Source organism: Lepisma saccharinum, chromosome 24 (assembly GCF_977018435.1).
Source record: "Lepisma saccharinum chromosome 24, izLepSacc3.1, whole genome shotgun sequence".
NCBI classification, from domain to species: Eukaryota; Metazoa; Arthropoda; class Insecta; order Zygentoma; family Lepismatidae; genus Lepisma; species Lepisma saccharinum.
In genome coordinates, this window is record NC_139252.1 from 36,471,825 (window position 1) to 36,486,029 (window position 14,205).

The 14,205-nt window shown below is 38.4% G+C and overlaps 2 protein-coding genes across 2 annotated transcripts in view; one reads left to right on the top strand and one right to left on the bottom strand.

Moving 5' to 3' along the window:
* LOC145978323 (peroxidase-like) overlaps window positions 1-14,205 on the top strand; it is a 64,467-nt gene that overhangs the window by 14,485 nt on the left and 35,777 nt on the right. The window lies entirely within an intron of this gene.
* On the bottom strand, window positions 4,560-6,984 carry LOC145978403 (uncharacterized). Its single transcript, XM_083111022.1, has 2 exons — window positions 6,829-6,984; window positions 4,560-4,976 (listed from the first exon to the last, which is right to left on the bottom strand). Exons 1-2 carry the CDS (start codon window positions 6,982-6,984, stop codon window positions 4,779-4,781), a joined length of 354 nt encoding a protein of 117 aa, XP_082967148.1. The 3' UTR covers window positions 4,560-4,778.

A 14,205-nucleotide genomic window follows, 5' to 3' on the forward strand; every position in this document is an offset into this window, starting at 1 on the left:
CATGATCATTGATTTGTGTAAACGTTACACAAAATCAATGGTCATGAAGACTTCCGTGTTTTACTTATGTTTCTAGTACATAATATGTATTCATATATTTACATTATTACTCCTAATAAATGATGGAAAACACAGTCAGCTTTGCTTGAACGATTATAATTAAAAATAATTTGTATGCTGACTACGGTATTTTGAATATGGTGTCAAGAAGAAGAAGATTCCACATGCACCTATTTCTTTCTCCTCCATTCCAAGTTCAACAAGATCGAAAGATTCACTCCCTGGACAATGACTTTTTCCTAGCTGGACAACAACATTCCAAACGAACGCAGCAGTCGACCAAAAACAATGGAGTTTTTACATACAATTAGAAATGAATTACAGTAAAGCATGGATGTTCTAAATTTAGCATGCAACAAAGTATAGCTTCCTTGCCAGCAATTCAAAGAAAATCCTTTCACGTAGCATCCAGAGAAAGTACATATTTTATTTTTATAGTCTGGAACAGAATTGTCCAAATTAGCTATTTCTCTACTGCAAAAAGTAACTCTGTTACCGTTGTTAACGTTACAGGTACTTATTTTTAAAAGTAGCTAGTTACAGTTAGAATTAATAAAAAGTAACTGTACTTGTAACTTTGTAACTATTTACTTCGAAACACTAGTTGTTTAACAGTCAGAGCAAAAATAGTAAGTTCTGATGTAATATGTTTTGTATAACTGTATGGTTTGACTTTTGTAAAGAAGTGGCTTTCCAAATTCCAACAGTAAACAGTTATGTTTGACATGTGTGTGCATGACTCAAACTTGTTTGTAGGATTGCTTCAAAAGTCCACGTGAAAATGACGATGCAGCTATTAAATTCTTGCATCCACTTGGTCCATCAACTTCCCACTACTGGCCAAAAAGTATGCTGTGTCCAGTGGACATTAACAACACAAATGGATGGACATATGTACTTAGTGATAAGTCAAATACTTTAGTGTGCTTGAAATGGTCAAAATATCCATCTAAAATGTGAACGGCACAATTTATAGTACATGAAATTTTGGCAATGCATAGAGTACAATTTTTAGGTACTATCTTAATGGGTCACTTGGAAACTATCTTCGGGTTGAGATAATCATAAAGTTTTCCATCGCATAAAAATATTGTTCAGTATTATTTGATAAAAACATTTGAAAAATCATAATTGTTACTCTTTATTCGTTTGTTCCTCAAGTGCCAGGAGGATCACAAAATATATTTAACTTATAAATTTTGGAGGGGGCAAGTGCTTCCCTTTGCCCCCGCCAGGTTACGCCTATGCTTACATTCACACACAGTGAACAAAAATTTTGAATATTGTAACTTGAAACATATTGTACTTCAGGTTTTGTGCCAAATACATAAGCATTTTTAATAAGATTTACTTTTAATGTAATTTTATGCAAATGATTTTTTATCACCCTGTCTCTGAACCGCCCATCCCAATTTTTTCATCAGGCATTAGTACACACTCTGAGCTACCTACATATAAAATTAGGGGAAAATTGAAGGGGGGGCATTGCATGAAATTCGCTCTTGAAGTTAGTCATTTATTTTTCTAAAAAAATACATAAAACTATATATAAAAATGCATGTTTACTGATGCATTCATCTGAAACGTTATTTAAATGAAAGCTTATACTATTCTGAACAAAATAAAACTAATTTGAAATTTCCACGGTAAACCCGAGGGAAGATACGATCGTTTATAACCTAATGCGTGACATTCAAAGTGGAGCCGCATGTGGCGTACACGGAGATCTTAAAAAGCGCGTAACTTCTGAACCCCTTGACCAATTCAAAAAAAGTTGTCATTTTTGTAATCAGCATGAAAAGTTCTATAAGCATACCGAATTTCATCAAAATCGGGGATGGTGGGTGACATTTTCACAAAATTCTGGATGATTTGACATGGAATGACCCCTATATGAAAATGAATAGATGATTATGGGCTGAAACTACCAGAACGAATTTTCACACATGCATATAATGTACGATTATTGTCCCATTGAAGTGATTTGATATTCTATATTTATAACCTGTGATATAACCTGAACTCAGCAACTTTGGCTAGAAACTGCAAACGCGGTGTGAGCCATAAAATAAAGAAGAAGAAGGTATCACGCTCGAGCGTGGGAGATTCGATCGAGTATTTTCGAGCGAAAGTAACCCAATGCAGTACTCTAGTTGGTAAGAACAGCCAGACAATCCAGATGTGAATTATCGTGCCCGTGCATAGTAGATTTTGAGAGTGGTATTGTCGCGTTTCTCATAAATCTTTACAGTGTAGTTTGGGATCCGTCGATATGTCTAAGCGACCGCAAAGTTGAAATTTGCGAGACTCTCGCGAGAATTGTGTAAATTCCTTGCTTCGTCGCAGTGTGCCGACGTTATTGCGAACGTTCATCCCGGTACTGATTTCGCATCCCCTTGTGAACTCTCAAGTGATGCTGAGGCTACATCGACATCATTAAATAATGTTGAAAAAGTGCTTTGTGAATCACCTAGAAGTGATAAATGTGTTGGAATGTCTATAAACTTACTTTTGAACGAAAACATAGACTCAGTGGAATATAGCAACATGTATTCTCGCGCCTCATCATCATCCTGGGTGAGTTCCATAGGTAATGTAAATGTAATGTAAATTTCCCCGTGCATACAGCACCGTGCCATGAAGGCACATGTAGTGGTGTGGTGGGGCCCCACACATTCTCGATCTCGGCCATTTTGCGGGTGATGTGATCAGCACCATGCTCCGGCAGCCTTTATCCCCCAGGTTTGATCTCAGGTACCCATTGATATGAGGCTGGGTGCGTGGACAAGGCTGGATAAGTTCCAACCAATTCCGGGAATCGAACCCGGATCTCCCGCGAGGTTGTCAGACTAGACCACCGCGTCTCCTTGGATGAGTTTCATATTTTGATTATTTCAATAAATTTAATATATTTGCTTGTTTTTATGGATTTTCTTCACACTTAAGATGTCTCACCTATCGTATACAAATAACCGTTGACTAGACAGTTATTTCGTAGCAAAGAAACAAGAAAATGCTCCTAGAATTTGTTAACAATCGAATGACTAGAAAGTAATTATTTTGTATTGCTTTCATAAATATATTTATGTAGATCTCTAGTAATAATAGTAGTGATATTAGTAGTAACAGCAGCTGCATTAGTAGTATTATTAGTAGTAATTATACTAATTAATTAATTATAAGTATTATTAATTAATTAACTATGAGCATTATTAATTAATTAAAGTATAATAAACAATGGTAATGTAAATTTGGAGAAAGTTTTAGAAATAACCTCCCCACCTTTATGAAATCCTGCGTACGCTACTGGTGTGATATTGAAACATTGACCTAACCTTCACGTTGATCGACCTCCATGTAAAGACATAGGAAAAATACATGCTAGACCTTGTAAAAGTTAGTTCCACTACCAACAGATGACACTACAAGCCTCCTACACTTCTCTGGTTGGTACTACCATCTAGTGTGTAAGCTATAAACAACGTGAACGATAACGATATCGGTTAAATTCACAGGTTACGTCAAATCATTCAGGAGTTGCATCATGTGAAACCCTTTACAAGTGTTTGGATAAAATTAAACTAGTTCGATTATTAAGAAATTTTAAAAATAGCTTACTGACGAAACACAGTATTTTCAAATGCATATATCTCGGGATAGACTGAAGCTAGGAAGATAATGTAGATATCATTTTGAAGATAAATGTCAAACTTGGACAAATGGGCATTTGTAACACTTTTGACCGTGTTTTGATGTATTCAGTGTTGAACAGCAAAAATCATCACCCAACGGATTTTTGCTCATTTTCGGATTTTGTGAGCATCCACGTGTCTTCTACTACATCATATTAAAATTTGGTGATGGTGTTGTTCCGTATAAAGGAGAAAATGCATTTTGAAATTTACATGCAATTGTGAATAGACAGTACAGTACCTCGTGCTACATCCTGCCATTCGTTCTGAAATTCGGTTTTGTGTTGGATGACAATATACAAATAACTTCTGACTAAATACACCACCACTTCGCCCCCATTTATCCCTTTATTCGATTACTTATTTCCAGGAAACATCTAAGAAAGAAAAAAATGCATTTGGGTGCGAGTTTCATTTGTGTAGGGTAAAGGAGGTCAAGAGTACGCACCTAACGTTTGAGGCCGTGTAAATAGTAAGGTAAATCACAGATACACATGAAAGTTTGTCACAATGTTTATTAACCCCTTAGTAATAATTGCTCAGAAATCAAAGAAAGTAACTGTAAAAGGAAAAACTACAGAAAAGATTTTATGAAAGGATAGCACATGCGTACTCTTGGACACATAGGCGGCTAAGAGTACTAAACAGGTCGTTCAAGAGTACGCATTAGCAATTATCACACACATATGGTCCATGTCCAATGTAATCAGAACACTGTTCATGCCACCACTCATGACCAGCGGCGTATACTCTGGGTCAGCTAGGTAATCGGAGATGACCTGACTATAATTTTTTAAAAAAGTTGTTTTTTATTTCTTCCAAATATTCTTCCGAACCAATCTTTGATTCGCATATTTCTTTACTTCCAGCGCGCGAATGTTTTTCAAACGTTTGCCGCTGAATGTCCGAGAGGCTTTCAGCCACTTTCTCCAGCTGGTGGAATCTGGTGACGTCAGGGTGAGATTCCACCGGCTCCCTTTAAATCCCTTGACGGGAGGGGAAGGAAACACTGCTTCTCAGGCGCGGTTATTCCGTGGCAAGGGTAAGCTCCTTCTGGCGAGAGTCCATCGGTCGCACTCTCCACCCCAGAGCCTTTGCCGTTCCCTCGGCTGGCAGCACCCTCTTCTGCCATTCTTCCCCGGTGGCCTTTGTATCGTAGGAGCTGTGTTGTTTACGACAGGGACATTTCTCAGGAAACAGAATTCTGGGTTCGCAAATTACGTACTGAAAAGGAAAGTAGAGAAAATACATCTGAAAGTGCTCGAGAAACAGGGAAATGTGAACAACATTTGCGAACCAATTCTATGTTAATTCTCATTTTACATTTGCTTCTGTCTTTCTGATATCTGCTATTTCAACAGATATTGTCATAGGAAAAAAAAAAGCTTTAATATTGAAGATGGCGGTAATTAAATAAATTAAAATTTTAACTAGAAATTCAAGAAATTACACCAACCTCTCTGGCGGAATGGTTGCCACAGCTCCCTACGACGTCAGAGCTCCAGGGTTCGAAAACCGGGCTGGGCATGGGTGCTCTTTGTAAATGTCCCTTCATTAATTTCATGTCATCACTCGTAGTGATTAGCCAAAAGTGGCAGAAAAGCGACGTCAAATAACAATTTAATAAATCGATTAATGAAGTAATTAAACTATTTATATGCTTACTTTTATTCATTTTTGTATTTTAAAATGCGTGATTACTTTCTTTGTAGCCTTCAAAACCAGTGAGAGTATTTCTTTCACAGAAATGAATAATTTTTTAAAAGGGGAAGCTATCGGAAATAAATTATATATATACGTACACATATATTAGGTAATTTAAGTTGCTTCTCCCCCTCTCTAGATTAATAATGATCATAATGATAAAAGATGTTTGAATGTAAAATATATAAACAAAAAACGCAATGATTCCAACTTATAGAACCTCGCGCATCGCAGGGAATATGAAGTCTCTGTCAAGCAGTAAGGAACCACAATAGAAGATTGGCGCAGGGAATTGAATGCGTGTTGTAGCGATTCGAGAATTTAATATTTGTTTAGCTGTTAGTGGTTTAGTATTCGTGCTAGTGCTGTGTTTAAAGTTAAAGGCAATGGATATAATATAATATTTTCGTGTGAAAATATTTGGAACGGGATCTTTTCCGGAGAAATTGCAAATAGTTAATGTAGGTAGGCCAGTAGAATCTCTTTTACTGTTGTACTGTACCACAGGTCTTGAACTCAAACTTCCGTGTATAAAAACAAAAATCAGGAATGAACGAGTAACTGGGTACTGGGGTAACTTGAATTTTACACTTCAATTAATATTGAGGGTTTTTATTTCACTACCGAATTCCTTTCATATTCTTTGTTACAGGTTTTTTCTTATAGATTTATTATATTATCTTGTTTTATTGTTTGAAATTCTAAACGTAGATTAACTGCAAGTGCAATCACAACAATTATTCGACAGTGGTCGCAACAATAAGGTAACATTTTTCACACATACATTCGTAAATCCTGTATGAATGTTGAGGTAAATTTGCAGGGAGACTTCAGGAGTGGGTGGATGAATCAAGTGTCTGAGATTACCCACTAGTTAAAACCAGCATACGCCACTGCTCATGACACACCCCACACTGAACCCAGTCGTCAGCAAAGGACTCTCCACACCCAGCGCAGATCGTTTCGGTTTCATCTGCAGCCGCCTGTGTGTTATCTTGTTGACGTTGCACAATCTTTAATGGCTTTTTTGTTAGTTTCTGAAGGGGTTGCTGTTTCTTGGTGCTCTGCCTATCCACTAACTTATTTTTAAAAGGTGATCCCGAGAGAATTTCAGATGACCCCCCTTTCCTAGATCCGGAAGGAGTCTTCTGTGCAGGGTTTTCTATTGGTGACGGACCCACTTCCCCTGGTTGAGACACACTGGCATTCGCCGATGGAGTAGGACAAGGTTTAGTAGACGTTGACGTTGATGGTTCGTTATCTGGGGTTCTGCCAAGCCTCCCTGGAATCAAATCTCATTAAAAATATAATTGACCGGACTCTGCAGTAAGAGCATGTGAAGGAACTGATGTCGTAAAAAGGGCTTAGATACCTGCTTCAATCTTTTCCTCAATGTGCACTCATTCACTCCCATGGTACGCGCCACTTGCCGCTTGCTTTCACCTTGGGCTACTCTTCTCTTTGCCTCCTGGGGGTTTTCCTCTGTAAACTGCAATTTCCTCTCTGTCTTCTTTTTATACTTTTCCATCTTTGTTCTCTGCAATAAAAACCTTCCTTAACCGTACATGGTATGACACGTAGACATCTTTCATACAATTTACATTTAATTTTACTCACAATTATATGTAACGATTTCATATGTACGTGTACATTAACAGGATGGCGACAGACCTGGAACACCGGGAAAAGCCAGGGAATTTCCTTTCTGCTTCTCTGTAGCCACCCTGATTAAACATTTCATACTCGTTTACCTGCAAGGTATGTACAATGCTCACCTTAGACAACCTACATACATCTTTCATTACAAACTGTTGCCCAAGAGTACGCACGCACGGAAATGCGAACTCTTGCCCTCCACCTACACTACTTCTCATTTCAATCACCAGAGGGGTGCACTGCTTAGACAGAAACAGGTCTGCCTCACCTGTGCATTGTCTAATAAGGCATGTTCTTCGTATTACATGCACTTCGTGAATTTGCCATACTTACATGGTCATATTCCTTACGTTTAACATGCGAAATTTTATAACGAAAAGCAAAAAAAATGTTCACTTACCTATCATACGTAGACAAAATGCGGGAGCAAGAATATCTGTGGTGCTGCTGCACTAGACTTTCCCAGCGACTGGCGTGGTGGAAGAATTATCTCGATCAGTGCTACCAACCTTTGGGAAAAGCCAATAGTACTCTTAGCCGCCCGCGTACCCTTACCCTCCTTTACCCTAAATGTGAAAGAATATTCCCCAGTGCTCTACTAAACCATACAACCATCCACCAATTTTTTTACAACCTCCTCAACCCACACATATCTTAAGCAGCCCTAAAGTTTTTCAAGAATAGTAGAAAATATGACATTTTTCACCCTGTATGTACGGAATCATGTGCTGCATTTTCAGGGTTGCCACCGACAATCATATTTTCTGTCGGAAAACGAGAAAGTTATTAGTGCACCACCAACAGACTTTGTAACCAGTCCTATGCAGTGGCGGAGATTAGGGGGGGCAGTTGCCCCCTACTTTTTGCCACCTTATAAATCAAGGAAAAGTAAACTGTTCTTGCTCCCCCAGTTTTGGAACCCAATCACCGCCACTAGATCTATGAAATGTCACCTCTTGACAAAACTTGAAAAACGTTTCGTAACGAAAGACATGATTGATGATATGCAGCATGGAAGATGAATAAGTGGATGATTTAACGATGAGCTGATAAACCACCTGACTAAAGCTCTCTGCTGGCATGATAATGTGTCCATATCGATGTTTCCCAACAGAAAAAGTAGATGACAGTGGCAACCCTGAAGCTATATCAGATGATTGCATACATCCAAGATGGAAAATTATTTCGAGTGCTCGTAGCGTTAAAACGAGGCGTCGACGAGTAACAGTAGAAGGTTCACCCAAAGTTATAATCAGGGCTAGGATTTATATGAAAATAAATAGTACTTTCAGTTTGAGGAATTCATAGAAATTTTGTAATATCTTTACGAATAGTTACGTTTGTATTTTTCCTTTAATACATAAGTTTAAATATTTTAGGAAAACATACTTAATTTTACATATTTGAAGAGGCTTATTTTACATATTGTTCATATTTCATCGTTTTGGAATTGTTCAAATGAAAGAAATTATGTGGCTCCATGAGTATTTCAAATCTCGGCTCCAGCACGTGTTCTTGCAGGAATTGCCCCCCCCCCCCACCTTCCTACTTTTTGTCACTTTTGCCCCCGCACTGTGCTAAACCTTAGCAAGGGAAAGTAAAGTGTCCTTGCCCTCCCAGTTTTGGTACCTTGCCCCCCACCCCCCAGTTTTGGAACCCAATCGCCGCCACTGTTTTTGCTGCTTAATGCGATGCACATTGTTTTTGCCATGCTTTCATTGGTGACAAGTTATTAACATAAAACTAATAATTGAAGTTTACTATTAGGACATTTGTGTGGAAATAAAATAATGTGTGAATAATTTTAATATCAATCCATACTGAATTAATCATTTTAGAAATGGTTGTGTTAAAGGTTTTAAAAAATGAATAAAAAGGATGACTTTATCAAGAAGTACAATCTATTCAGAATGTTTTGCTATTTTTTTTGTCAAACTATTAGTTAATGAAAACTACATAAAAAAATACTTCTTTATTCATTTGTTAAATACATATCTTAAGTTTGCAACAAGCTGGTTTCTTACAATCTCACCTATTCGATTAGGTTAAGTTCGTTCTCTGTGGCTTTTCATTTTTAAACATTAATGCAGTTTGTTTATTTTTTTTGAAATCACACAAATTAGGAAATCACTATGAAGAAGTCTTCTCTTCTTAGCATCATTTTGGGTCATTTTACACATGTGCTAGTCCATACTTGATAAGTCAAAATGATGGACCCGATTACAGAAATTTATTCTGTGAAATCTAATAAACATGTTATTGTGAGACATGCACTTCGAAAGGTTAACTTTCAAAGTTTAGTTTCCACGCAGTGTTTCCACTTTCTACCGCTAGGAGTCAGCAGCGAGCAGGAAAATGGCGTTGACTGGAGAACAGAGATCTTTCTGTGTGCTTGATTATCATGTGAACAAGTCTGTGATTAGTGTGCAACTGCATTTCTGTACCAAATATCGCAGAGAGCCACCTACGGAGAAGGCAATTCGTAAGTGGTATGAACATTTCAGAGATTCGGGCTGCATCTGTAAACGAAAATAGACCATAGGCATAGCTAGAACTTTATATTTGGGTGTGCACAAAGAAAAAAATGAGGTATTGTACCTTTTTAATAGCATATTTTGCAACACAAACACTTGGCTCTTTACCTGCACTGAGGTTTGTAAAGGAATATAAATTCACTAAATGACAGTGTTGAAAATTTCTGAATATATGTAGTAGAAAAAATCAAATTGCATTGAAATTACACACATACAAAATGTTCATAAATGTTACAAACAAATACATCAAAATACACATCATCTATAAGAAGAGACGTCTGTCAAAAGGTACAATGTTCTTAAACTCATCAATAACTTCATTTACATCAATAGACTAAGCTTTTTCCTGTTCCACAAATATCAAGAGCAGGGCTTCCAATCTACCCTGCTTCTGAGTTGCTCTTAATTTAGTTTTAACTTTGGTAAGCTTGGAGAAAGCTCTCTCACACACGTGCAGCTTGTGACAGGTATAGAAGAAAAGCGCTGTAGTACAGAGTAGAATGCAGTAAATATCTTTCTCCAATGACATCACAAAATCGAAAAACTATATACACTCGTTTCATCAGCGATAATGCACACGTTTGTACCAAGTAATGACATTTTCATATTCTTACAAACTGCCGCTTATTTTCTCTCTTATTGAAATATCTGTCTTTAATTCTCTTTGATAAAGCAGCCCATTAGGGTGTGCCTCGGCATACCCGGCACACCCCGTAGTTACGCCTATGAAATAGACTGGCCGTCCGTCGACTGGGGAAGAGACAGTGGAACGAGTGCACACATGTTTCGTGCGGAGTCCACAGAAGTCCACCTACCGGCCAGCGAGAGAACTTCAACTTCCACAGAAAACTGTCTGGCGGGTTCTGCGGAAACGATTCAAATGAAACCCTACCGCTTGCAACTAGTTCAAGCCTTACAAGACATTGATTATGCATTGCGCGCGTCTTTCTGTGCTAAGTTCCTCGCATTAATGGAAAGAAATGGGTTGTATGAGAGGTTAATTTACAGTGATCAAGGAACTTTTCATAGGGTGACCAGACACATACATTCAAAAAAGAGGACAGACCATGGTGAAAAAGGAGGACAAAGTCATAAAAAAGAGGACACTGCAAAAAATGGCGACTCATTTGTCATTACTCATAATTTCATTAATAAATTAAGTACCAACACTTTGCTGACATAATTCTGATGATTTTTTCAATAATTTGAAATTTCCTCTTGCCTTTAAGCAACGAAAGCAATCTCCTAATCTTATTTAACACATGATAATCATAACTAAGATATCTATACTTTGAAGCACAGAATTTTACTCTTTTTCCAATTCTTGGATATTAGAATGCAATATAAGTTAATGCAAATGTAACAAGTAAGCTTCGTTTAAACGTATTTCCAAGAACCTAATTTACATTTTAGGTAGTTTAGATTGGGTCAAGAAATATGATTTTAATACCAGTACTCTTCAACAGCAGTGGAAACTGACAGCCACCTTACACTTTACCTCTGGTGGAGGGTCCCAGAGGTCCCGGGTTCGAATCCCAGCCTGGGCATGAGTGTTCTTTGTGAGTGTTCCTTCATCAAAATCATCGTATCATCGCTCATTCTCATCGAGCACATACATATCCAGGAAACTTCTAATGGACGTCCTCTGGATATCCATGCCGAAATTCTGGATATCCATAGGATGTCCTGGAAAGTCCAGTAGACATTCATATGATGTCACCTGGATATCCATATGTCCGTCCAGGGGACGCCCATAAGATATCCAGGAAAGAAGTGTTTTGGACATTCTGTGGATTATTTTCGAATGTGTTTTGGACATTCTGGATATGTTTCGGATATTCTGTGGATCATTTTTAAACATATTTTGAACATCCTGTGGATCATTTTGGGAGTGTTTTGGACATGTTTCGAACATGAATTCACATTATTTTCTGGATGTTTTTATTTCATTGTGGATAAGGATATATTCTGGACTAAAATTGTACCTAATCTGAACATCATGCTGATATTTTTCACACATACTTTGGATACGAAAGTTGCATTCCTGGACTAGATTTACACAAATCGATGACCTCGAGTACACATATGCTTATAACAAGCACTCCACTCTCTCTCTTTCTCTATATCTCACTCACTCACACACACACACGCACTTACGCACACAAATTCACACACACACGTATCTACACATCCGAAAAGTACTTTGTATTCACACGCATAAGCATAGTAAGCAGCGCTTATTCTTCACTACCACGCAAGGCAACGTCCTCATGCAAACTGCCGTTGTGTTCGAGAAAAGACACAAAGAAACCCTCGTGGCAACTTTCACCTGCTTGGCGCGCATGCGTAACTCGCTGAAAAGACAATGGGCCTACAGGCAACGCAATTTCCGTGGCAGATGTTTTTAATTTACGTTTTATTACTGCATAACAGAGCTTGAGTGCTAACATAATTGACACAAGATACTATGACTGAATCTTTACACGGATATCAAAACATTTATGTTAAATTTGTGATAACACGTGGACGTAATGCCACATATCCCATGAATATCCAGAACGGGACGTCCTATGGACATCCAGGATGGGAGATTCTCTGGATATCCAGGAAGGGATATCCCATAGACGTCCCATGGATATCCTATTCTGGATATCCAGAATGGGACATCCATAGGACGTCTTTTGGACATCCACAATATCCATGGATCTGAATTGGACATTGTGGACGTCCTATGTATGTCCCTTGGAGATGTGTGCTGTATGTGTGTTCGCGATTAGCCAAAAGTATTAGAAAAGCGAATTAAAAAATCATATCAATCAACTGAAAAGGAACTGCTCAGATTACATGTGTTTCACAAGTTTCAGATTGCGAAGCAACGAGTTAGAATAATACGTACTAATGACTAGGGGTGTGCGGGACAGAACTTTGTTTGGTCGGGACGAGAAATTGTTTTAAATCCTGACGTTCGGGACGGGAAAAATTCGCAATTTCCCGATGAGGTCAGGAAATTTTCTGGACGGGAAAAAAAATTCTAACGCTGTGGAAATCACGAACTTTACACTTAATTTTGTCTTAAGTTTTTTTTTTAATAAATTTCCGAGAAGCGTCAAGACACTTACAATGCTGAAAACTAGGGGTGTGCGGGATCCCGAAATGTTGGGATCGGGATCGGGAAAAAAATTTCCCGTCCCGATCCCAACATCGGGAAATAACTTCCGACTTTTCGGGATCCCGAGCAGTCGGGAAATACGGAATGGTCATTTTAAAAAGTCGTTAATTTTCGACGTTTTCTGCATTGTAAATTTCTGGAACTTATCGGAAATTGTTAGTTTATATTCAAGAAATACAAAAATAATCACTTAAAGTGAAAATGACGTGTAGAATTCGAGTTTTTTAAAAGCTTCAGGAAATTTCGAACATTTTCCGTCCCGAAAATTTTTCCCGTCCCGAATGTCGGGATTTAAAAAATTCTGTCCCGCACACCCCTACTAAAAACATCAAGAATGAACCACTTTTAAAAAAATACCATTTGGAAGTTTCGAACTGCTCGAAATCCCGAAAAGTCTGGAAATCATTTCTAGAAGTCGGAATCGGGACGGCAGATTTTTTTAAACCGATCCCCTTACCGACTTTTCTGGATCCCACACACCCTTTCTAATGACACAGTCGGGAAAGTGATCGTGTTCAGCTCCTATGCTAGGTGAGCATTGCTCGAATACTTAACGTGCCCCAAGTGATACGAAGATCGTTATGTGTGGAAACATTCTCTGTGGTGCACATTTGTTACGGTCGATTCTATACTCTTTCCAAAAAAGAAGGACATTTACTGATTTCTAAAAAATCCGCCCGGACGCCGGACAGACACTTAAAAAGGAGGACATGTCCGGAAAAAAGAGGACGTCTGGTCACCCTAACTTTTCACCTTTCAGGGAAAGTGAATAGACACAACGTAAGGATTTGGGAAACTGCTAACCTCCATGAAATTGTGGAACACGAGCAATTCTTCCAAAGTGAATGCCTTTTGTGCCATTTCCCATGAAAAGATTTATGGGCCCTTTTTCTTCCATGAACGTACTGTGACAAGATTTGTTTTCCTTGATATGCTGCACCTATGGCTCCTTCCACAGCTTGCAGAGGATAGCGCAGATTTCATTCTCCAATTGGATGGTGCCCCTGCGCATTATCATGGCAGCGTTCGGGACCATCTCAATGGGGCATTGGATCGTGCATCTCCCAAGGATCAACCTCTCCTTCATTGGCCACCTCGTTCCCCCGACTTGACCCATGTGATTTCTTCATGTGCGGTTTTGTCAAGGATCATGTTTACGGACCACCACTTCCAACAACATTGGATGACCTGCGTGCCCGCATCACAGCAGCCATTGCTGATATTGACCGCAACATGCTACACAAGGTTTGGCAGGAGATAGACTATCGGCTTGATGTGTGCCGTGTTACGTGAGGTGCTCACATAGAACACTTGTGATTTGTTTGAAAAAAACTTTGACAGTTTACCTTTCTTAGCACATGACTCAAAATTACATTTGTTTATTATATTT

Bases quoted from the DNA above. Each gene is read 5' to 3' on its own strand.
- LOC145978403 (XM_083111022.1), bottom strand. From the start codon at position 6,984: ATGGAAAAGTATAAAAAGAAGACAGAGAGGAAATTGCAGTTTACAGAG. The intron at 4,977-6,828 runs GTATCTAAGCCC...TTTCCTTTTCAG, and splicing joins TGAGGAAAAGATTGAAGCAG to TACGTAATTTGCGAACCCAG.